General features: G+C 40.3%; 1 protein-coding gene across 16 annotated transcripts in view; it reads left to right on the top strand.

Moving 5' to 3' along the window:
• Positions 1-23,774, top strand: part of CADPS2 (calcium dependent secretion activator 2) — a 275,391-nt gene that overhangs the window by 26,243 nt on the left and 225,374 nt on the right. For 13 of the 16 annotated variants that reach the window (XM_025216937.1, XM_025216935.1, XM_025216931.1 and 10 more), the window contains exon 3: positions 9,532-9,671. In XM_025216937.1, the coding sequence (XP_025072722.1) occupies positions 9,532-9,671 (140 nt within the window). Of the gene's footprint in view, positions 1-9,531; positions 9,672-20,419; positions 20,521-23,774 lie in introns of those variants that run through there. The other 3 variants (XM_025216941.1, XM_025216939.1, XM_025216940.1) reach the window with 2 other exon arrangements.

Genomic DNA, 23,774 nt, shown 5'->3' with positions numbered 1-23,774 from the left:
ATAGGAATGATTCACTCAATGTTACAGTCACAAGTGCAGAATAACACTGGGTGACAGTTTTAATACCATTGAATTTACCCACACTCCCTACTTTGGTTGGAATGTGTTCATTTTTCAAACATTATAGTGGAAAAATGTAAAATAATTTTGTTGCAAGATAAACTCCCAAAAGAATATAAATAAAGGAATATATGGCCTTGTATCAGGGCACCATTGTGTGTGTGTGTGTGCGCACACATGTTTTAGTTTACAGAAAAGAAAAGTGTCTTGTTCTTGGAGCACAGAATGCATTAGTCAAGGAAAATGACTTTTCTTTTTCTAGGTCTGTTACAGACTGCCTGTGAAACCTTGACCCAGATTATTTAATTATGGGCTGAGCTGGTGGCATGGTGGCTGGTGTCACCTGCAGGCTCCCCAGTGTGCAGGGGAGAAGATGTTGTGCAGGGGACAAGAATAAAGTGAAAGGGATAGACTCAGATAAGAAATAATAGATAGAACTGGGACTGGAACTCTGAGAGAGACTGGAACTGGGGCTGAATAGGGATTTAAGTAGAGCCCTGTAACAGGCTGAGCCAAGAGACTAGAATCAGAAGTCAGTGTGATTCTCCATGATAGAGTTAGTTTGGTTTCACTTTAACTTCAATACTTTAAAAATTCACTTTAGTGAATGGTACAAGGAGTGAATGAATGATCTTAATGTTAGGGTAGTTGGATGCAACTCTGCAGCAAATGGATTCTGTCCCTCCTTCTGCCACAGACTTTCTCCCTGATGCTTAGGAAATCACTTAAACCACATTCTTTAAAGATGGCCATCAACTATATACTTCGCATCTAATGGGTAACCATTTTGGCCACTGACAAACAGAGGGGGAAAAACCCCCACAAAAGCAGTGCTTTACCAGAAGAGGAAGCATGTCAGTTTTACATGGGTCTGGCCCAACACCCGTATATATCGCATGCTTCAGTGGGGCTTTTTGGTACTTCTATTGAATAGATGAATCACGGAAGTGTGCGATCTATACAGACATCGAGTGAGCCAGGTCAAATCAACTCAATGCATCTTCTAGGCATGCACTGCAATTGACACGGGGGCATGCCACGCTGAAAGTAAAACACTGTTTTTTTTTGTTTTCTTCTTTCACATCTGTAAGCCCCCTAGGGCTGAGCTGAAACTTACGTTTTTGAGAACTGCCTTTGTACTATAATATGCTAAGGACTCTTTTTTTTTTAAAAAAAAAAAAAGGGAATTATGCATCTCACATTGGTCACCCAGAACACATGAACACTTTTAAATTTAGTGTGTTTGTACCTCAGGTTTTATGATAAATAAGAAGAAATAATACAGCTGCCCCTATACATAGGTGTCTTGTGAAAATAGAGTAATGTTTGGGAGGATATTACACTATATATAAGCACCACAGAAAAACACAAGGATATTAATAATTCATCAGATATAGAATCATAGGAAACTGATCTGGGAGGAAGCTCCAAAAGTTTAGTTCATCTGCCTACTCAGGACAGGAACATCCCTGTCTAGTCATTCCAGACAAATATTTGTCTCACTAGCACTTCAAAAGTTCCAATGACAGATTTGTCTATAAGTAATCTGCCTTAGTGCTTAATCACTCTTCTAATACTCAACCTAACTCTCCCTTATTGCAATTTCAACCCATTTCTTCTCCTTTCCCCTGCAGACACAAGGAACAATTGATCACCATCCTTCCTGTAACAAAACATTTTGGGTTTGAAGACCTTTGTCAAATATTTTCTGTGTCTTCTCTTGTCTAAATTACCTCATTCTGATTCTTCCAACCTGTTTGTATGTGTCATACATTTTCTAGTCCTTTGAGAGGAGAACACTAAGGAGGAATTTGATCCATTTTAAAATACCTGAAGGGCAATTATAGAAGAATACAGATGGGCTTTTCTTGGTGGCCATAAGAAACAAGGCTAGGAGCAATGGCATCAAACTGCAGCAGAGGAAATTTTAGGTTGGAGATTAGGAGGAACTTTTTGACTCTGGGGGTGGTCAAGTATTGGAGTAGGATACCAGAGAAACTATGGGATCTCCATCCTGGGACATTTTCAACAACAGTGTAGACAGACACTTGATTGAAATAATTTAATTAGGAATGCTCCTGCCTTGAGCAGGGGGCTGCATTAGATCATCTTCCTTCCAGCCCTGCTTCCCTATAATCCAGCATTTCCCAGCCTTTCCCATCCCACGGCACACCTACATAAATAAAAAAATTGCTGCAAACCTCCCCCTCCCCCCAAAAGATAATATGGCCGCCACCACCACCCACCACCCCGCGCTGCCGCCACTCCACGGAGCGGGGGTGGGGAAGGGTGGTTCATGGCACTGGCTGAAGCTACACCCCACCAGGAACCACGTCCCCCAAGAGTGTTATGGACAGAGTGTTCATTTATTCATTTATTTCTGTGATGTTTCCAAAATTCCGTGGCACACCTGCTCATGTCCGATGGCACATCAGTGTGCCGCAGCACACCGGTTAGGAAACGCTGCTATAATCCTATGAACTATTTATTTTGTTCTCCTCCGGCTCTTCCTGACCTTTCCGTTTTTCTTGAAATGTGGTGCCCCAACCTAGATGTGCAATGCTTGAGTTTAGGTCTTGCCAAAACTCAGTGGGGTGAAAGAATCATTTCCTGTGACTTCCACGTGACACTCCTGTTACTGCATCACAGTTTGTCCTTAGCTTTTTGCAACAGTATAATACTGTTGATGCATATTCAACTTGTAATCCACTATAACATTTGGGTCCTTCTCTAGACCTGGGTATTATATTTGTTAAAAACTTGGAAGACAAATGGTAAGTACGGTAACCCTTTATGACTAAGATGAACTAAATCTGACATATTTTCTAGATATTATAAATCCAGACATTTTATCAAAGTATCCTCTTCTGTTGTTTGAAATTTTCCTTAGAATAATTTAGCCCCATGCAACACAGTGCCCATGGCTGGCATATAATGATCTAGTTGTAAATAATTCAAGTGATTTTCCGAATGAAGATTACATATCTGGGTATATTTCCTTGTACATTAAACTAGAATGATGGCTTATCATTTGTTTTTTACTTTACTGCTGCAACTATTATAATAATAAAGTAAGAATAAAATGAACTGCATAACTGTAATGAAGAAGGAAATTTTTATGAAAACTTAGGGCCCCTCTACCCATGTAGGTAAAGGCACAATGGGATCTAATACATGATCAACACAGTTGCACCTCCTGCCAAGCCACACATGCGTGGCAGGAGATGTGATTGTGGGATTATACATTAGATCCCATCATGCCTTATCACCAGTGCAGGGGGAGCCCAGGATCATCCTGCCTACACCAGCTCCCACTGCTTTGAGTCCTGCAGTTGACAGGGCATGCAGCGGAGGCAGTGTTCCCTATGCTGCCCCTGCTGCCAAGTCATGTAGCTAGCATGGGCTGCAGGACTTGCAGTGGCAGCTGCAAGGAGTACACTGCCACTGATGTGAGCCTTGTGAGATGCAAGGCTGACAGTGAGTGGGAGCCCCTCGGTTAATGGGGCTTCCAGCCACAGGGAAGCACCTGGCCACCTGTTCAATTAATGGCATGATTAGAGCAAGCTACAAGGTTATTACACATTTTTTTGTGGAATAACCTTGTAGATTATTGCTTGTTTTATCACGCTATTAATTGGTTGAACATGTAGCTGGGTCACAATTTAAGGGCTGATTAACTGGTTAATTACATCGTAATTGTAATGTGTAGAGTGGGCTTCGTAGACATACGTCTTATAACAAAAAGCCTTACAGGTGGTTTCTACCCCCATTATTGAAGAGGGAAGATGCAGAGAATGCATTGGCACTTATAAAACAGGTCATGGAGGTTATAACTAGGTAACTTAATTCACATTGTGGATTTAAACATTGAAAGTAAGCCTGTAACAAAACAATTTTAAAAAATTGTTCACAAACAGTGAAAAAGTATTGCTTTTAATAAACCATTCAACTATTTTTCTCTTTCCTGCCTTCCTCAGTTACTCAGTATACTAAAGTTATATCTATAGGGTGTATTCACATGTACATTTTATCACACATCTCATGCTTCAGTTATCTTTAGATTTTATTTTCTAATATTCAGTTTTAAAAGGTGAAAAGGTTTTACTGAAACAATCTCTACTTCTTCTGTTCCAGATGCATATACACATGTTTACATCATAGTAAAGTATTGAAACTTTAAAAAAAACACAGATATACATTAATTAAAACATAATTAAAATATAATTTTAAAAAGTTAGTTAACTGCTATGCAGCATAAGATCCATAAAAATGCGGTCTCAATTCTAAAATGTTAAATTCCTTCAATGTTCTTATATAAGGTACTCCAACTATTCCTATTATCTTGCAATAATATTTAAATATTTTTACATGTTATATTTGCATATTTTCAGAGCAGATTCTACGATCGCTTATAATATGTATTATAGATATATTTGGGTAGCTCATGGTGCAATATTTCAATTTTTTTGCAATGAGATGCTGTGTGGTTATAGTGTTGTAGGATAGGTGAATCTGGTAGCAGCAGCTATTACTAGCGTTGCCTGACATTATAAGTCCCTATTTTTAATAGGTGACTTTTTCTATGAAAGGTTATAGAGCTCCAGTCCTTGGGACCAAAACTTTAAATGTGGCAAGTGCAGCCTTTAAGACAAGCATTTGCTTTTCCTGTGGAAAAGCTGCCCCATTCTGGCCAAGCCATAAACTTTTAAAAATTACAGCTCACACAGACTCAACAGATATTTCTCTTTAGCACTGAAGCATGCAAAGAACATCCAGGATTGCTTTCTCAGCTCCTAGGAGACTGTACATCTGCCATTCTCAAAGACTGAACCTGCTCCGGCGGAGAGGCCAGACTTCCCCTGTAATGGCTGCCCCAACTGTTCCAGGACAGACTAGCACATTCAGACACAAAGAGACAGCACAGAGCCTGTCCTGTGCCTTTAAAGATCCCTTTTCTGGCACCCATGAACAACATGTAGATGTCATCTGCCTGAGGTGCTGGATTACACAGAAGGTAGCACAACCTGTAGAGTTCTGTGTAGTAAATCTAAAGATTTGAAATGTGGCAATGAGCTACAGGTCTGCCAAGAAGATACTTGGAGTTGAAATTTCCCAGGATATTTTTTTAACTGAAGAGAAAACACTTAATTTTGGGGGGTTTAGACTTGCTAAATCAAGGACTGAGAAGTTAATATCAGAATTAAGGTTGACTATGTCAATTGACTAGTTTTTCAAATACCATATTTTCTTGCCTATAACACACCAATTTCCCAAAAAAAGCAGCTGCAAATTGGAGTGTGTATTATATGCAATAAAATACAGTAACAGCAGTTTAAGCTTCAGCCAGGCAAGAGCAAAAGTAAAGTCTGCATGCAAGCCACAAGGAGCAGAATAATGAGCTTGCTTGGCTGCTTCGCTTCTGCCACTCAGTTACTTAAGAAAAAATATTATTTTATTCATTCTGACTTTGAAAAACAAGGTGCATATCTTATTTTTGAACATGTATGTGAGAAAATATGGAATCTGAATGTATAGGCTCTCCCCCTTCTCTCTCTCCTCTTCCTCATCCCTTAATTTTCTCCTTATTGCCTTATGATCTGGAAAAAAATGAGCAGATTTAGAAGGTCCTGAGTGCTAACCTAGCTCTGCCACTGACTAATTGGGTGGCCTTGTGCAAATCACTTCAACTATCCCTGAAATAGAGATCAGGACTCTATCACATCAGACTGTGCTTAGAGTCATGAAAAGGTGCCACATCTACTTCTGCCATCCTGTGTTTGCTGCATGATGAAGAAATGTCATGTGACCTCCTTTCTTACTAATAGAAAATAGCCCAGGCGCTGGATCATACATGTGTTCCAGTCACCTGGCTGGAGACCTTCACAAGTGATCTGTCCAGCCATAGGACACCAGAGGGCTGATCCTTAAGCTGCCTCTGGCCATAGGGGAGCCTATTCATTGACAGCCTGCCTGGGAAGGAAGCAGGCTGTCAGTTGCTATTGGGAGATGCTGATAAAACAGTGGCTGCCACAGACAGCTGGGGATTTCTGATCCTGAGAGAATGCTCCCCCCCTCCCCCCCATCCTGTTAATCAGCTGATTGGCAGGAGGGGGCCATTTTCCCGTGGTGAGAACCTCCCACTTCCTGCCACAGGAAGCATAGTGCCTACTCCTTGCACTCCTCCCAGCTAACCAGACTGTGTGGGGGGAAGGAGGCAATGGGAAGCATTCGGCTGCTGCAGTCAGGCCCCATGACCCTTGCTGCCCTGCCCAGCATTGCAGCTTCTCTCTCCCAGCAATGCACTGACTGACACAGAGTAGCGGGGGAGAGGCAGGGGCATTCTGCCACCACAGGAACCACTTCCAGGAGGATTCCCACTGCAGGAGAAGGCCCCCCTGCTACCAGTCAGCGAATTGGCGGCAGAGCAAGGCCATTCTCCTGCCTGAGGAACCTGTTGGTTTTCCCCTGCAGGGTATTCCCACCCCTGCCTCCCCCACCCCTGCTTGCCAGTCAGCTGAGGAGGGGAGGAGGAGGAGTAATTTTTCAGGGAAGGGTCTCCACAAGACCCCCTGATAGCTTACCCCTGAGCAGGCTGTCAGGGAGCCAGTGCTCTCCCTCCCTCCCTTTCTGTTGGGGAAAGAGCAGAGGACTGTGGGATATCAGGTGTCCTCCACACCTGAGAAAAGTGTACAGCCATTCAAGTTAGATAAGGAGGAGGGAATCTGGTCCAGCTTCTCGTGGGAGATACAGTTCTCTTCCACAAGAAGTCTCTTGAACATCCATACAGTATTCTTTTTGTGTCAGAGCAAGTGCTTTTCTCCCAGCACAAATGTACTGCTGGTTACATTAATGGTTTTTGTCTGCACTTCATTTAGTACACAAAGAGTTGTGCCAGAGATTTACTTATCATTGCAGCAATGGGAGGACAGTTGTAGGAGGGTAGTAAAGCACTGGGACAGGCAAGCCAGAGAGGTGGTGGAATCTCCATCCTTGGAGATTTTTAAAACCCAGCTAGACAAAGCTTTGGCTGGGAAGATATACTTGGGGATGGTCCTGGTTTGAGCAGGGGTTTGGACTAGATCAGCGTGTCACAACCCAAAAGTGGGTCACAAGAATATATGAAAGGGTCATGAACAAACTTAAAAAAAGATCCGTAAACTGTAATAATGGATTCTCCTTTAAAGGAGAAAAATGTGGAAAACCGTGGCTTGTCCCTTGAAGGCTGGCAGAGTTCCAGCTTGCAAGGGGCTGCTTGGGGACCCCCATGCCCTACAGTCACCTCCTGCCCCACACACTGGGGAGCTGAGGCCTGGGGCAGAGAGCAGTGGGTCGGGAGTGAGGAGTGCTGGTTCAGGACTGGCCATTAATGTTTACATATGGGTCCTGGTACAAAAAAGGTTGAGAACCATTGGACTAAATGACCTCCTGAGGTCCCTTCCAACCTTAATTTTCTATGATTCTATGATAACACTTCTTAAAATACAGTAACAACTACCAGAATAAATATGAATTAACAACAAGCATGTCTGTTTGAGTTTACATCAAACTTAGAAAAAAACAAACAACAAAAACCAAGATGAGAGAAATTTTGCCAGACTTAAGTTGTTACAGGACAGTAGTAACTACAGCCTATGGAAGGGGTGGGAAGGACACTCATATTATTACCTACTGTTCTGCATGAATGCCTCAATATATATGAAGTCATTAAATGCAAGGAAGGAATAATAATGCTGTTTACATAGTCTCTGCTTAAAAGGAAAAGAAACCAAGAAATCATTTCTTATGCCCAATGAGCAGAACCCAAATCCTACTGTATTCTTATTCATAGTGGCTTAGAACATTTATTTAAGGGATGAATTTTACATTAAATGAAAATCTGTTTGCTTCCTTAGGGACCAAAATAACATTTGGTTTTGAACAGTTGAAGCAGTTCTCCTAAGTACCTAACACTGAGACATACAATTAGTTTACTAGTTCTTTAAAAAGAATTACACCTACTTAACAGAACTAAGCAAGTTACTTTTACCACTAGTGCTATGAAATTCTCACACTTAAAACACATTCATGTGATGATTTATCATGGTTGTTTTTCTTCTTCATTGAAGCAATTGATGTTACCAGTGCTATGTACCATAGCATAATGCTATGGTGAAACATATTGTAAGTTGAGAGCCCTTAGTATTGCAGAGGGTTAGGATATAATTACAGTACTATTATAATTTTCTTGTCTTGGAAAGCATCCTTTACACTTACTCTTTCCTAGAGAATTCTTAAATCCTCATTTGAACTTTTCAAAATTACACAGAAAAGTGTTTATAGTATGTTATGCATTGTATCATATTTATATATACTCTGTTTTATAAAATAATGAAAACAGTTGATGTTATGATAGATTTTTATGTAGCAGTGGTACCAAAGAGGTAGAGTACATGGTTTTTACAGGGTCCTGTTTCTATTTTGGAATTCTGTTCCTTGGTGGTGATAGGCCTGAACAAACTGACTGCACGAGGCCACAATATTCAGCTTAAGGGCTAACATTAATGAGATATTAATGCTAGAAAATGCTCTGTTCAAGGGCTCTAGCATTAATGGGATTGAAGAACTGAAGCAAAATGTGATTAGTAACACCCATATAGCATCTCTAGGTTTCTGATCTTATTTAGCCACTACATGGTTTTGTTATAGTCAAAACTGCTTATTTCTATGTAAAAATATATTAGAAAATTGTACCTGTTTAAAAATATTTTTGTTTTGGACAGTTTGCAGCAAAACTTCTTTCACTGATTTGAGATAAAAATTCAGTAGTTTTGCTAATTGTATGTCATTACTATAGATCCATTAATGTGGTATTTTACATAAAGTATACAGACAGCAAAGTACTTAACGTACTGTTGCACTTGCAACAAGATGGACTAGACAGTCTCTAAGTTTGATGATATTACTATCATGGATTTTCATTATTGTTTTTGAATGAGTAATGAAGAGACCATATTTCATACAATATGGTAATAGAGACCATATATCTGCTGTGCTCATTCAGCTAATTAATTTCACTACTGAAGAGGGTTATCTATTGTATAATACCACTGCACATCATTTCACTAGGCATGTTCCCTGTGGGGTACTGAGTGAAGTTAAGAGTCTAGATGCTTTTGCTTAATTTTACATGAGCATTTCTCATCTGTCAGTTCTGCTGGTGCCTGTTGAGCTGTTAATTCAGAATGAAGTAGCAAAGGAGAAAAACTTGTTATCTGATAATATGAAAACACTCATTTGTCAGGAAATAAATTAGTCCACTTTGAAAGCCCATCTGCTGTTATGAGATGGAGTCAATGGTTTATTAGCTGTGTCTTGGATTTTCCAATCTCTTTACAAATTGGAAAAGGTGTGATGAAACTCTCAGCCGGTCAGTAGACTCCAGGAGAATTTGAGTACCAATGCAATAAAATGTGTTTATTTTATGATTTACAGGTAATATTGTATCCAACATCCAATAGCTCAAAGTCACCTGAGTTGCATAAAATGATAGTCCCCAAAAACAGTCAGGACACTGACTTGAAGATTAAACTAGCAGTGAGAATGGATAAGCCACCACATATGAAGCACTGTGGGTGAGTAGCCACTTTGTGAACTCCTTTCTATTTTATTTAGTTCCAAAACTGTTCCCACATTTTTTCCATGTATGATAGTATTGCAAAGATGTGAAGGTTTAGAAACCAGTATAAAATGTACAACAGTTTCCAAACTACTGTAGTGTGCCATGTGCTGGCTTTTAAATAGTCTAGAATCATCTGGAATAACAGATCGTTCAAATGATTTGCAAGATGTAAAGGCAATTTACACCCACTAATTATAAAATGCTAGAGTAAAAATGTAGTCTCATTTACAATAACTGTTCTCGAATGTTAGGCTTTCAGACTTTATAATTAAAAAGAAAATCTTGATATATAGGAGGCACATAATTTCCACTAAAATAAGATACATTTTATAAGTGAATGGTGGGATTTATAATACAAAATTTCCTTTCTTCTCAGGTCTCATATTTCTGTTCAAAGGTGTTTGTTTTATGGAAACAATTTAGCAGTGCTTTGCTCTTTCAACATTTAGTTTTGAAGCTGTACATTAAGTCCTCATCCTAATTGCAAAAGCACATCATGGCTCCTACAGGAAGTAAACGTTTTATCTACCACTCTTACTATGTGTCACATCTTTCCCTTTTTATAAAATTAAAAATAGATCCATAACATTAAGATAACTATTACAAACTCAAACTAACATGTCTTGATCAATTTCTTGGGCTGTTTCAGCAATTTTCCTGCTGTACCTTGTTGCATCCCCTTTTTGCCTAAATTCTTGTCTGCATTTGAACATTCAGTGTCCTGGGTCACATTCTGGCTCAACTTGTAAATTATTTTCAACTGGTGTCTCTGTTCCTATTTCACTCAGATCAGCCTTGTTCTCAGCTATTTTGAGAGAGTCTGATTCCTTCTTAAGATTTGGACCTTCATCTTTGATCACCAAGTATGGCAAGTTGATTCCTCTTTGATTGCAGTAGCTTTAACTAGCCAGTGTCCATCTTGCCAAATTCACACAGAATCTTTTGTTTTTTACCTGTGGGAGTGGCCTTGCTGTTGTGTTGAAATGATACTTCTGTACTTTCCCAGTCTTTTCAGTACTTTTCAGACTCCTTTGTCACTCTTCATTTCTAGCCCATGTCAGGTAATCAAGTATTTGTACACCTGTTATAGAGAAGATCCACAGGTGACTTTCCACATTGTAATGGTGTAGTTCTGTAGTTGAGTAGTGCCAGGTAAGGATCTTCTCCTTCTTTATGTTTTTAGCAGGTTCTTCACAATGCTCAGTACGAGAGGAACCGCAGGTTCAGACATTTGGTGTATGTGCTTGGCTGAGGAGCCAATGGGGCAAAGCTACCATCTGTGGGATTATGACTGAACGCCTCTAAGTCAGAATCCCCCCTAAACGTAACGATACCGCAGCGCCGCGGAGCCTCGGTTGGCCCCGGATAGCCGGCCGCCCCCCGCCCGGGGGGCAGGCCCCGGTGTGGAGAGCCGTTCGTGGCGGGACCGGAGAGCGGTCGGAACGGAGCCGCCTCTCACCCGCAGCGCACCGCATGTTCGTGGGGAACCCGGTGCTAAATCATTCGTAGACGACCTGATTCTGGGTCAGGGTTTCGTACGTAGCAGAGCAGCTACCTCGCTGCGATCTATTGAAAGTCAGCCCTTGACACAAGCTTTTGTCTGTCTCTCTCGCTCGGCAGCGGAAATCCCAACCCTTACTCCCCCATTCCAGCCAAACAAATGCATTTCAGGTGCTTCAAGAGGAGGTTAGATAGGCATTTAGCTAGGTTCATCTAGACCCAGCTCTCTTTCCTGCCTATGCAGGGTGTCAGACTCGATGATCTATTGAGGTTCCTTCCGACCCTAACATCTATGAATCTATGAATGCATACTCCACTTTCTTCCAACCCAGTTCCTTGAGGGTATTTGGCACTGGAGATCTCATGACAAAATCATTCATTTGAACAAAGTCTCAAAATTCCCTATTCATGAACTGTGGTCCATTGTTAGTATTTACAGTTTCTTGGAATGCCATGCCATGCAAATATAGATTGAATGTGTCTGATTGCTGTTGTTGCTGTGGTATTTTCAAGCATCACTACTTCTGGGAAATGAATGTATATAGGCCATTATAATCAGGTGGTTATATCTTCCCAGCTGAATAGGTCAATTTCTACTTCATCCCAGGGAATAGCAAGTTGCTCATAAATTATCTTTGGTTCTTTTTTTGCTGGGCATCCCTGTAATTCTGATGTGGATCATACCTCCTCACCATGATTATTCATATCACTATTCATCTGTGGCCAAAAGACAACATCTCTGGCTCTGCTTTTTGATTTGGTCATTCCAAGATGTCTTTCATGTATTTGTTCCAAAATTTTCTCTCTCATCACATAAGGATTCACAACCTGTGTACCGTTTATGAGTATACCTGAGGTCACTGAGAGTTCATTTTTATATTGAGGATATACAGGTAGGAAAAGGTGATTTTTTTTCCCCATCCTTACTCGTTGCTTGTATCATTGCTTGCACTGTTTCATCCTTAGTTTTTTCTACCACCAGTTCATCTCAAACGCCTTGAGATATATTGCACGAATTAAATATTGCTTTAATCATATTACCATATATCAGGGTTTTCAACCCTTTTTAACCTAAGTACCCCCAGCAGCCAGACGTTGAGCAGGGCAGGAGGGTAATGCATGGCCGACACCGAGCCGGGGGAGGGGAGGGCGGTAGAGGTAGCGTGCAGCCAGATATGCAGCAGGGAGGTGGGGATGGAGCACTGCCACCTCCCAGGATCAGGGCCACGGTGGGGTGGGGAAGCTCACCAGGCTGGGATGAGGGCAGTGGGGAAGTTCATTGGGCTGGTGGGTGGCGGCGGGCGTCACTGCACGCGCGGCGGGGGGGGGGCGGCGCCTGCCACTGCACGCGAGCTTTTCCACCCTGCAGAGGGGTGCCTCTGCCCTTGCCCCCCTTCTCAGCCCTGCTCCTGGGAGGTGGCGGCACTCCGTCCCTGCCTGCCCATGCGTACCCCGTAGGACCGGTCCAAGAACCCCAGGGGTATGCATACCCGCAGTTGACAACCCTTGCTGTATATGATTACAGCATCCTCCAGATCATAAAGTTGTGGACTATTTGATGGAGGGTATGCTCTTAAAAACATCTGTCATCACTAAAGCTAAGGACAGACATTCAAAAAGCCTGAGCCTGAATTGATTCAATCTTTGCAGGTTAGTCTAACCTGCCTAGGTTGAACCAGTTTACAACCACACAGACATTGCCTTTGGACTGAAGAAATACAGGCACATGCCTGCAGTGGCTCAGGCTAGAAGCTGGGGGGCGCTAGTGCAGCCCTCCCTGCCCTTCTATAGTGCTGAGTTGAGGGGGAGCATGGCCAGGCCCCGGCAGGATTCTCTGATTAGGGAGGTCTGCCTGCACCCTCCCAGGCTTTTCCTCACTCACTACTCAAAGGGGAGGAGTGTTGCCAAGCCTTAGCCCCAACTAGCACTCTGAGGCAAATTGGGGGTTGTGCAGTGCATGCATCTGTTGATAATACTGAGCTTTTCAATCTCCCTCTCCCTGCTTCTTCATACTGTCTGCAAACCTGACAGGGCTACAAACCAGCAGGGGGCTGATAAAATCGTCAGTGTTTATCAGCCCATCAACAAAACAATAGCCTCTTTCATTAGTTCAAGCTTTTCTTAAACAGCCTTTTCCAAGAAAGGAATGGAGGGACATTACCAGCTGACCTGTTGATTAGCTCCAAAAATCCCTAAGGAAACACTGTTCTGTCTGCCTGTCCCAGTGAAATTGGAGACAGACGTACACAGACACCTCTCAGCATTGGCTAGCATACCACAAGCTTGGAGTCTGTGGGGCTGAGGTCCGTGCTGTGGGAGATGAGATCAAGGGGGGAATCCCTGCTTGAGCAGTGAGCAGCGAGGGAAACCAGGCAGACTCTGCTGTGCCTGCAGTTTTCCGCAAAGCTCTGGCTGGAGAGGAGAGGGGCAGGACCAGGCTGTTTTCTGGAGAAGAGAGCCCTGCCCAGGGTTGCAAAGCATCTGGGATGCTGGGGGACTCTTGTTTAACTTAAACCAGGAAGAGGTCTGGGACAGACTTTGCATAAACCGAGTTGACCCAAATGACTTAAGTCTGATACTACTTTCAACCAGGTTTATCTTAAACCAGTTTCAGCCATTTTGAAACTGGTTTATTTGCACTGAATTTATGTTCTGTTACAGGTTTAAACCAGTTTCTGATAATTGAAATTGACTTATGTGTAATGTCTGTCCCTAGCCTAAGTAGTTTCCTGGTTGGAACTGCAGGGTCATACCATTCTTCTGCAATTTCATAAGCAGTACGTACATCCCCAAGACCTTTTTTTGAATATTATAAACAGTGGTTTGTGATCTGTTTCTGCAGTGAATCTATACAGTAATTCATGGAAGCTTGTACATTCAGAAGCCAGGTCAAGGATCTTTCTTTTTTTTTAATTGTGCATATAATCTTTCTGCACCTGTTATAGCCCTAGATTTATATGAGACTAGCAACCAGTCAGTTTCATGATGCTGTGATAATTGTTCCCAATCCATGTTTTGAAACATCTGTGGAGAGTTTGATGTCTTTTAATGGGTCAAAGAATTGTAGCACTGGGGTTGATGTTACTGTTTTGATCATTAAAATAACTTTCATGCTCTGGCATCCAGATCCATTCTATGCCCTTGTGGAAAAGATGCCTTAAGTGAGTCGTAAAAGCTGTGTTCTTAGGAATAAACTTGTTGACATCATTCAACATTCCTAGCAATCTTTGAATTCCATTTTTATCTTCTGGTTTTGGCATATTCAGTATTGCCTAAACTTTTTGAGTCGTCAGGTAAGTATTGGTTGAGCAACTGACCCTTTGAGGTCAGTTGCTTGCCCAAATATGTTATTTCTATTGAACTAGATACTTTTTCCTTCTTTCTTATTCAGTTAGAGGTTGTTAGCTCTTGTAATAGCTAGTACTTTTATCAGTCATTGTTGATATTCAATGACACTATTGCCCCATATTATTATGTCATCAATAAAGACCTTCACACCCACTAGACCCTTTAGCATCTGGCTCATAATGCCATGAAATACTTCTGGAACTAAGCATATTCCAAAAGGTAACTTTAAGAAGTAGTATCTTCCAAAGTTTCCAAAGTCCAGGACTTGGAGCTGTCAGTGTCCAAGGGAATCTGCCAAAATCATGCTGATGTATCTGATTTCCTGAAGAATTTGGCTCTTGTGATCTCTGATCTCACTTCATGTGGGTAAGAGAAAGCATTCTCTTTTTATGTTTTTGTTCAACTGCTTTGGGTCTATAAACAGCTGTAGAACTCCACCCTGCTTTACAACTACCAGGGAATGGACCCAGCCAGTTGGTTCTTCTATTCTCCTAATGATACCATTTACTGCCATGTTTTGTAGTTCTGGTTTTAGTCGTTTTCATAAGGCATATGGGAATTTTCATGTAGCATGTATCACTGGTTATGTATCTACTCTTAACTGTATTTTATATGTCATTGGGAGACACCTCTTCCCTGTGAATAGATCTTCATATAATGCTATTAATGCCTTCAAATTTGGTTTTGTGCCATATGGTTTTAGCCTATGTTACCCATTCGCTTAATAAGACCAAGTATCTCACATACATACAAACTCAAAACTGGTTGTTTTTCTCCACATACCATAACAAACTCATGTTCTTTCATTTTACTTTTGTATCTGTGTGAGGGCACACTCTCATAGAACTGGAATGGTCCCTCCCTTAATCTTCCAGAGACTTTACACCTTACATCTCTGCTGGCGCATCTACATGTGCCCCTGACTGCGATACTACACAGTCATTTAGTATTTGCTGTGCAGTCCTGGTGGTGCGTGGGTCGCACTACTACTGTGCAGTAGTGGTGGCATCATAATTTTGTAACGGCAGTGTAGCTTCTGATGTAGATGCGTCCAGTATTTCAGTTTCTGTGATTGCATTTACTTTTGTCCCAATGTTTATCTTGTAAATAAGGTAAGTGCTGTTTGTCTGCATTTTAATTGGTCAGTCTTTGAACTTTTGGGGCACTTTTTGAATGATATTTAGGAACACCTCTTTCTCTGCACCTGAGTCTGTTTCTGTACTTGCTGTATATATGTTCCTTCTTTCTTTGCATATTTTAGCATAATGATTCAGTTATACAGCTTCTATGTTTTTGCCCAAATGATGGGCTCTCTCTATTCATGCTGGTTTCCACACTGCTGACATTCTTTATTACTTTCCACATGACTGTGCTTGTCCAGCTTAATTTTGGGGGACTTTTTTCTAGGAACAGAATGATATTCAAACATTTACATATTTCTGCAAGGCTTTCTTCTTTCCCTGTTTCCCCTCTGTAGGGTAGGCATTATACATATCCATAGCTTCATTGCTTGCAATTGTTAAGAGCAATTTTTTGCTTTTTCTCTAATTTATCTCCCCCTGTGGTTCTTACATGTGCTCACATTGCTATTTGAACTTTTTCCAGGCACTTAAGCATTCCCTAGATTCTCAGGTGCTGGGGGAGTGTTACTTGCAGACTCACAAATTCCATAGCAGGCATTTCTGTGTTACCTTTTCCAGCACACTGTTTCTTCCACTTCTGGTGCCATATAGTAGCTTGAGACTTGTAATGTGGAAATTATTTTTTTACTATTGCATACAAAAAATGATATATAACCATTTACTGTAAAGAGGTAAGTTTTTACTAGTGCCCTTGCAAGGGTCTTTATGGCTACTTCTTCCTGTTCTCTGACCTGGAAGTTCCTGTTAACCTCACCCTGAACACTTGATGTGTCCAGGAGGACATACCTGGTACTGTATAAGCAAGAAGAGGCAGGTTTAATGTGCCTAGGATGGGGAAGAGATGGGACTGGGACAGATTAAAGGGGATGGAGAATGGTCATCAACTTTAGGACAAAATGGGTGGAAGAATTTGTGCCCATCCCCTTTCAGTGCCTGAAAGGGCACCTTTTCTTTCTCCCTTTTCTGTCTCCCTTTTCTTTTGTAGTCAGCAAATACTTGTAAAAACCCACTAGCAAAGTGTTTGTTTCATCTCCTCCAGAGCTGGTAGATGTGGAGGATTAACACTATTACTGCTATTAGTTACTCCATTAACTCAATTGACAGAGGCCAGAAGGGTCAGAAAACTCTAAAGGTTTCTGACCCTTCTGATAACTAATAACTGTAAATAATTGTTACATGAAGGGAAAATTTTGTTTATGTGCTTGATTGTTTGATTTTAACCTAGAATTTATAAGCAAACAATTTGTCATAACAACATTTCCAGTTGCAAAATTTAAATTGGGAAATGCCAGAATTATTGTTTCCCATACAACCCTGTGTGAACACATTACAATCTCTTATTAAATTACCATATACTGTTTCTTCACTAGGAACTCTTTCAGATTCAGTGCATAGGATGCACCTGCTCTGGGGATGAATCAGGGTTTTATTTTAAAGGAGGCTGTAGGACTTGTCTTGTTTATTAATTTGGAAGACATACAAGAGTAAATAAGGAGATAAAAGGAGAACCTCATGATTTGAGGCAGTTAAAAGCTGCCCTGAAGAAATGGATGTTATCCCAACCTCTGCCACACAGAGAAACATATTTAATTTCTCTGTACTCCTTTGCAAGTCATCACTTAAACTACATTTTTCACATTGTCACTAATTGGGTGTCCCTGATTGTCTCTGCTCAGCATGATAATAATCTGGACTCTGATCAGAAGTGCTGAGCATTCACAGCTGTGACTGAAGTCATTGAGAACTGCACTTCGAATGCTTAATAGGTACCTAATGCTAAATAGGTCCTAAATGCCTAAAATGGGGCACCCAAAACTTTTAACCTTAATTCTTCTGTGCCACCATCTGAGTTGGCCATAATCATGCCTTCTGATTTCATAGGCATGGTATAAAAAGAAACTAATGTTTGTGAAGCACTAAAAAGGATGGAGTACCAAAGAAAAGCCAGTAATCAAATTCGGTTTTTATAATAGAGTTTACATAGTGCAGTAAGTAAAGCCTCCAGCCCTGAATTCAATAGTAAAGAGAAATCCAAGTGCTAAAGGGCTTGGTATTAGGTAAGTTTCACCACCCTGGGCACTGAATGAAGCAGGGATCCTGTTAAAAAGGAATATCTAATTATAATATTTTATTGCTTGGCACAGTACCCTTAATATTAGTTTAATGTTGTTCTCTTCATTCTCATAGATGCATCATTTTGTTATCTTTTTGAATGGCAAATGAACCAATTCATTTGAATTCTCCTAGGTACTGTTCTGGGAACTAAAAATGTCAAATTTATTAATGATCTATTGGATTATAGGGCAACATCATTTTATGCAATGCATTTCATCTGATCATCTCAAAACATTTTTCGACCAACTTTTTTAATATCTGCCACACAACCAGCTTGAGTGCAATACATTTTGCATGGGTTAATTATACAATTGGATAAGCAGACGCTAATTATAGTAATGGAAGCACTGTTAAATTTGAGAATACAATATTCTTTCAGTTTAGCAGAAGTGCATCATGACTTAGAGGCATCAAAGCATTGCTGTACTTACAGTTTAAAATTCCTTCTTCTCTGGGCAAGCAGTGTAGGCTTGGGAATGGTTTGTTCTTACTTGTTTAAGATTGACTTCTGTGACTGATAAAGGAGATGTATTGAAAGAATTCAAAGTCTGTTCCAGTCCACTGTGCATATCTTGCATTTAAGTTCAATATTTGATTCCACAGTAGTAACCAGACTGTCTCATAATATATTCAAAATTAAAGTAATCTATATCCTGGACTTCAGCATCTTTAAACCTTGTTTTGTAATAACAAATAATGACTGCTAATAATGACTACTAGCTACTGGTTTTACAAACTTGGAACAGTTTTGTTTATATGAATTGAAAAATCTCTTTGTATAACTTGTAATAAAATTTATAAAGATTCAGCGTTATTGTAAATTTCAGTTTGCAATTTATCCATGACTGTTGGTTTTAATTTATGAGAAATAGGTTATTGTTGTCAACTGTATTTCTTCGTAATAACACACTTATTAGACTGTCATAAAACTTTGTTACAGTTTTATTCCAAGTAGATAGTTCATGAAGAATTTAAGAGGACTATCCAATTGCTTCTTGGATAAAATGAATACATGAATGAATGGTCACTGAGTAAATGACAATTATATATACTTCATTATAAACCTAGTCTTATGAATTAACCTTTTTATCCTCAAGGTGTTTCTAATGTTGTTTCTAGGGGTTTTCTTTTCTTTTTTGACTTCTGTGAGTATAAAAGCAACTGAAGGACATTTAGACATCTCATTTCTATTTTGCTCTTGGATGGGTGCTATACAATCATGTGATATATGAGGCTCTTCCTGGACAACTGCAAATAATGACAATAATAACTTCTGATATTTTTAAGCTCCTTCTTTCTGTGGTTCAGAACATGTGGCAACCTTCCACTTGCTAAAGATTGTAAAACTTGTTACATGGTGTTGTGTCAATGTTATAAGGTAGTGAGTTCAGTTTCCCTAATATTTTATTTTCATTAACATTTCTAGTAAGTTTTTTTCTGCTATAATTTATTTCTCAAACGCAGACAAACTTCTGACACCAGACATTTTATATATTAAAAAGTCAATCATAAAAACTGTTTAACCACATGAAAATGTGATAGCTGAATTAGAAAAGGGATTATATGCTTAGATGATTAAGTTAAAGAGGTAGGATGTACTAATTTAGTTTTCCCTATCCTAAATCATCACTTGATTGTGTGTGGTTATGAACCCAAGGGGGACATGCTGGTCCTACTTATCCTACCTAACTTAATTTAAATACTATTCTCCCTTCTAATATGTTTTCTTTTAATTTACCTCTTTACATAATTGAATGGATAGCTTTGAAACTGGATAATTTTTGCTGGGGAAATATTTTGGAACAGCTGAATTATCTTTTAGTATAGCCTAGTGGCTAACAAAGGGTATTGCTCTGTCACTTTCAGTTTAGAACAAAACAGAAAGATTAAGAGAGCAGTTGTTTATTTTTTCCCATAATTTTTAAAGAATAAATAGAATTCAGAATAAAAATATATAATAGTTGAATCTAAAAGGGGATTTTTTTTTTAATTCTGAGAAATGAAATGTGTTATTTGTCAAAGCATTATTGCTTGGATTGACCTCTAGAAAGTATAGTATAGTCCAGTATCTCAGTACTCCAGAACTTGTTCCAAGTTTCACTGCTCATATTTTTCTCACTGCAAAAATGTTTATTTTGATTTATTTTGCAGTGTTTCATTTTAATATTTTTACCCACATCTCTCTAGGAGCTGCTGCCTAGAAGACTGTCTCATTCTACAGAATTGAGGGCTATACCCAAATCTGATTTTTTTTTAAAGTTTCTTAATTCTGCATGTGTTAATACAATTTAAACTTCTTTGCTGTTTGTATTCTTAGTATGTGTCACATTACTGCTTTTTGTTTTATCTTTTTTGTTATTTCTTTGTTGGAACATCTTTTCAACTTAGTCTCCCAAAGTAAGAATCCTACCCAGATGAGATCCTTCCAGAGTTAGATTTTCCTTTGAATTGCCTTCATTATTTTCACCTGTATATTTTATGTATATAGTAATTGTAATGAATCTGTTAGTCATGTAGGGAGCTTTGTCTCATACTCAGTGGTGACTGGCAGGGACATTTTGAAGGCAACATTATTTGTAGTGCAAGGGTGGCATCTGTCTTCTAGCACAGAACGTGGTTCATATTTCTTCTCTGCTTCTGTGGCTATGAAGCATCAAAAAACTTTTAGAGGAATCTGTTGGACGAGGAACGAAAAAGGTAAATGATTATTTATTATTGCTTTTATTGCCACATTTTCATCTGTAGACTTAAAAGCACTTAACAAAGAAAGGCAAGTATAATTATCTTTGTTTTACAGATGAGTGAACTGAAATACAAAGAGATGAAGGGAAACATTCAGTGACAGAGCTGAGAATAGAACTGTGGTCTCCAGATTTCTTTGCATATGCTATTGTAGAGTAGAACCAGTGCATGAGACACTAGTTCTTGTGGCTACCAGTCAGCTCATTAGTCAACCAAGAAGAGCCACATGGATTGGGAAGATGGCTAGAAGTATTCAATTGACCACATTCATGTATATCCATTGCAGGTTTCAGCTACTCTAATATCCAAAGTCAGATACAATTATAACAGCTATACCTCCATCAACCCTACATCAGCATTACCTGATCTGTATTCATAAATTCAATAAGGAATTGTGTTGTTAGACTTGTATTGTATTATAACAAGATATGATGAAGTGGAAGCAGTTTCAGAACTTTATCGGGGATATGTTAGAATTACATTTTTAATAATCTGTTATGAAAACAAGGTTGTTTATCACTGGGAAAATAAAACAAATAGAATCTAGTTTCCAGTACTGCAAAGATCACCAAAACTTCCTGATCTTTGTGTGATTTGTCTTGACATGTTTGTGCTCAGTACAAACCAAGGTGAAGTCACAAAATCAGTGCATTAGCACCATCTAGCTTCTTTTTTGTTGCTATTGCAATACATGGTAGATTAACAAAAGCTGACACTGAGCAAGGAGGATGCTACTTATCACTATGAAGTTATTTTTGTTGCTAGTTCAGGAGCAACATTGTCAGGCACTTGAGAGAACCAAGTTTCCAGTTTTTTGGGATATAAAAATATAAGGATTAGATTTTTCAGGGTTAGAGAGAGACTTAAAAAATCTTCAAGCAATCAAATATGCAGTATTTAACCATTTGTGTGGTTATATTTAAGCAAGCCTACAAGGATCAGACTATCAACATCAGTTATTGTCCTCCTGCCCAAATCACAATTTTTGACAGAACATTACAAACAGTGGTAAAACACCTATAAATACCTAAGTGACTTAGAAGGTAAGACCCATTTGACTTTCAGTGAATCATGGGCTTCTAATTCTTAATTGCTTCTGAAAATTTACCTGGCTTCCAGTGTCTCATATTTATTTCACCTGCACCATTTTCAAGTTTATAGAGATTTCATATTTCCCTTGCTTTCTTCCTCATATCTCATATTCATTTTGCTAGCAATAATGAACCTATGTTGGTAAAATAGCATTTGGCTATGTATGCACAATTTCTATAAAATAATGAGGACAATGAGGGTGGGTAAGCTAAGTAGTAGGGTGGAAGTGCATGACTTTAAGAAGGCTAACTTCAGTGTGCTTAGGAGTCTAGTCAATGGCACACTACAGGATAAGACTATTGGTGAGAGAGGATTCCAGGAAGGGTGGTCATTTCTAAAGGAAGTGATTGTTCAGACACAGAGGGAGACTATCCCAGTACAAGGGAAAAGGGGGAAAGGAGCCAAAAAACTTCCTTGGCTAAACAAGGAAATCCAGGGGATCCTAAGGGCAAATAAGGCATATAGGCAGTGGAAGCAGGGGGAAGCTACCAAGGAGGAGTATACATACTTGGCCTGTACTTGCAGGGAGGCAGTTAGAAAGGCCAAAACAACTACACAGCTGAGGCTGGCAACACAAATTAAAGACAACAAAAGGTCTTTTTTTAGGTATGTAGTGAGTAAAAGGAATGTGCAGGGCAGCATAGGACCTCTACTGAACAAAAAGGAGCAATTAGTGATAGACAGTGGGGACAGGGCTGAGCTATTCAATGAGTTTTTTTGCCCCAGTGTTCCTGAACAGGGCTCAAGATAAGTCTCCTAATGGGTTCTTAGATGGGCATCAGAGGGACACAAGCCTACCAACTGTCGACGCTGACTTGGTGCAGAGTCACTTGGATGGACTAGATGTGTTCAAGTCAGCAGGCCCAAATGAGCAGTATCTGAGAGTACTGAAGGAATTGGCCGGTGTCATAGCAGAACTACTGGCGCGACTGAGCGCTCGTGGTGCTTGGGTCAGGTTCCATAGAATTGGAAAAGGGCCAATGTAGTCCCTGTTTTCAAGAAGGGGAGGAAGGAGGATCCAATTATAGGCCTGTCAGTCTCACCTCCATCCCTGGAAAGGTCTTTGAAAAGATGAAGGATCATATTTGTGGGAGTCCAGCAGGAAGAATAATGCAGGAGGAAAACCAGCATGGATTCGTAGCAGGTAGATCATTCAGTTGGTAGCAAATTGGCTTGGAGGTTGCACCCAGAGAGTGGTAGCAGACGGGCTGTATAGACCTGGAAGGATGTGGGTAGTGGTGTACCACAGGGTTTGGTCCTTGGACCTGTACTCTTCAATGTCTTCATCAGTGACTTGAATGTGGGCGTGAAGTGTACTCTGTCCAGGTTTGCAGATGATACTAAAGTGTGGGATGAAGTGAACACTCGAGGGTAGGGAGTGATTGCAGGCAGACCTGGACAGGATGGAAAAGTGGGTAATACACAATAGAATATAGTACAACAAGGACAAGTGCAGAGTGCTGCACCTAGGGTGCAAAAATATCCAGCACAACTACTGGCTGGGAAGTGACCCTCTCAGCAGCACAGAAACAGAAAGGGATCTCAGAGTCAGAGTGGATGAACATGAGTCGTCAGTGTGATGAAATCATCAGCAAAGCTAACCACACTTTATCACGCATCAGCAGATGTACGACAAATAGATCCAAGGAGGTGATACTTCCCCTCCATGTAGCATTGGTCAGACTGCAGTTGGAGTACTGCGTCCAGTTCTGGACGCCGTACTTCAAGAAGAATGTTGATAGACTCGAGAGGGTCCAGAGGAGGGCCACTCATATAGTTAGGGGCTTACAGAACAAGCCCTATGAGGAGAGACTGAGGGACCTGGACCTCTTCAGCCTCCGCAAGAGAAGGCTGAGAGGTGATCTTGTGGCCACCTACAAATTCATTAGGGGGACACAGCAAGGGATCGGAGATGCTCTGTTCACCAAGGCACCTCTTGGGGTAACAAGGAACAGTGGTCACAAACTGACAGAGAGGAGATTTAGGCTAAATATCAGGAAAAACTTCTTCACGATAAGGGTGGCCAAAATTTGGAATGGGCTTCCAAGGGAGGTGGTGCTCTCCCCTACCTTGGGGGTGTTTAAGAGAAGGCTGGATAGGTATCTGGCTCCGGCCAT

Source organism: Alligator sinensis, unplaced genomic scaffold, assembly GCF_000455745.1.
Source record: "Alligator sinensis unplaced genomic scaffold, ASM45574v1 scaffold908_1, whole genome shotgun sequence".
NCBI lineage: Eukaryota > Metazoa > Chordata > Crocodylia > Alligatoridae > Alligator > Alligator sinensis.
Note: the sequence above shows the minus strand (reverse complement) of the source record. Positions and strands in the feature narration are given on the sequence as shown.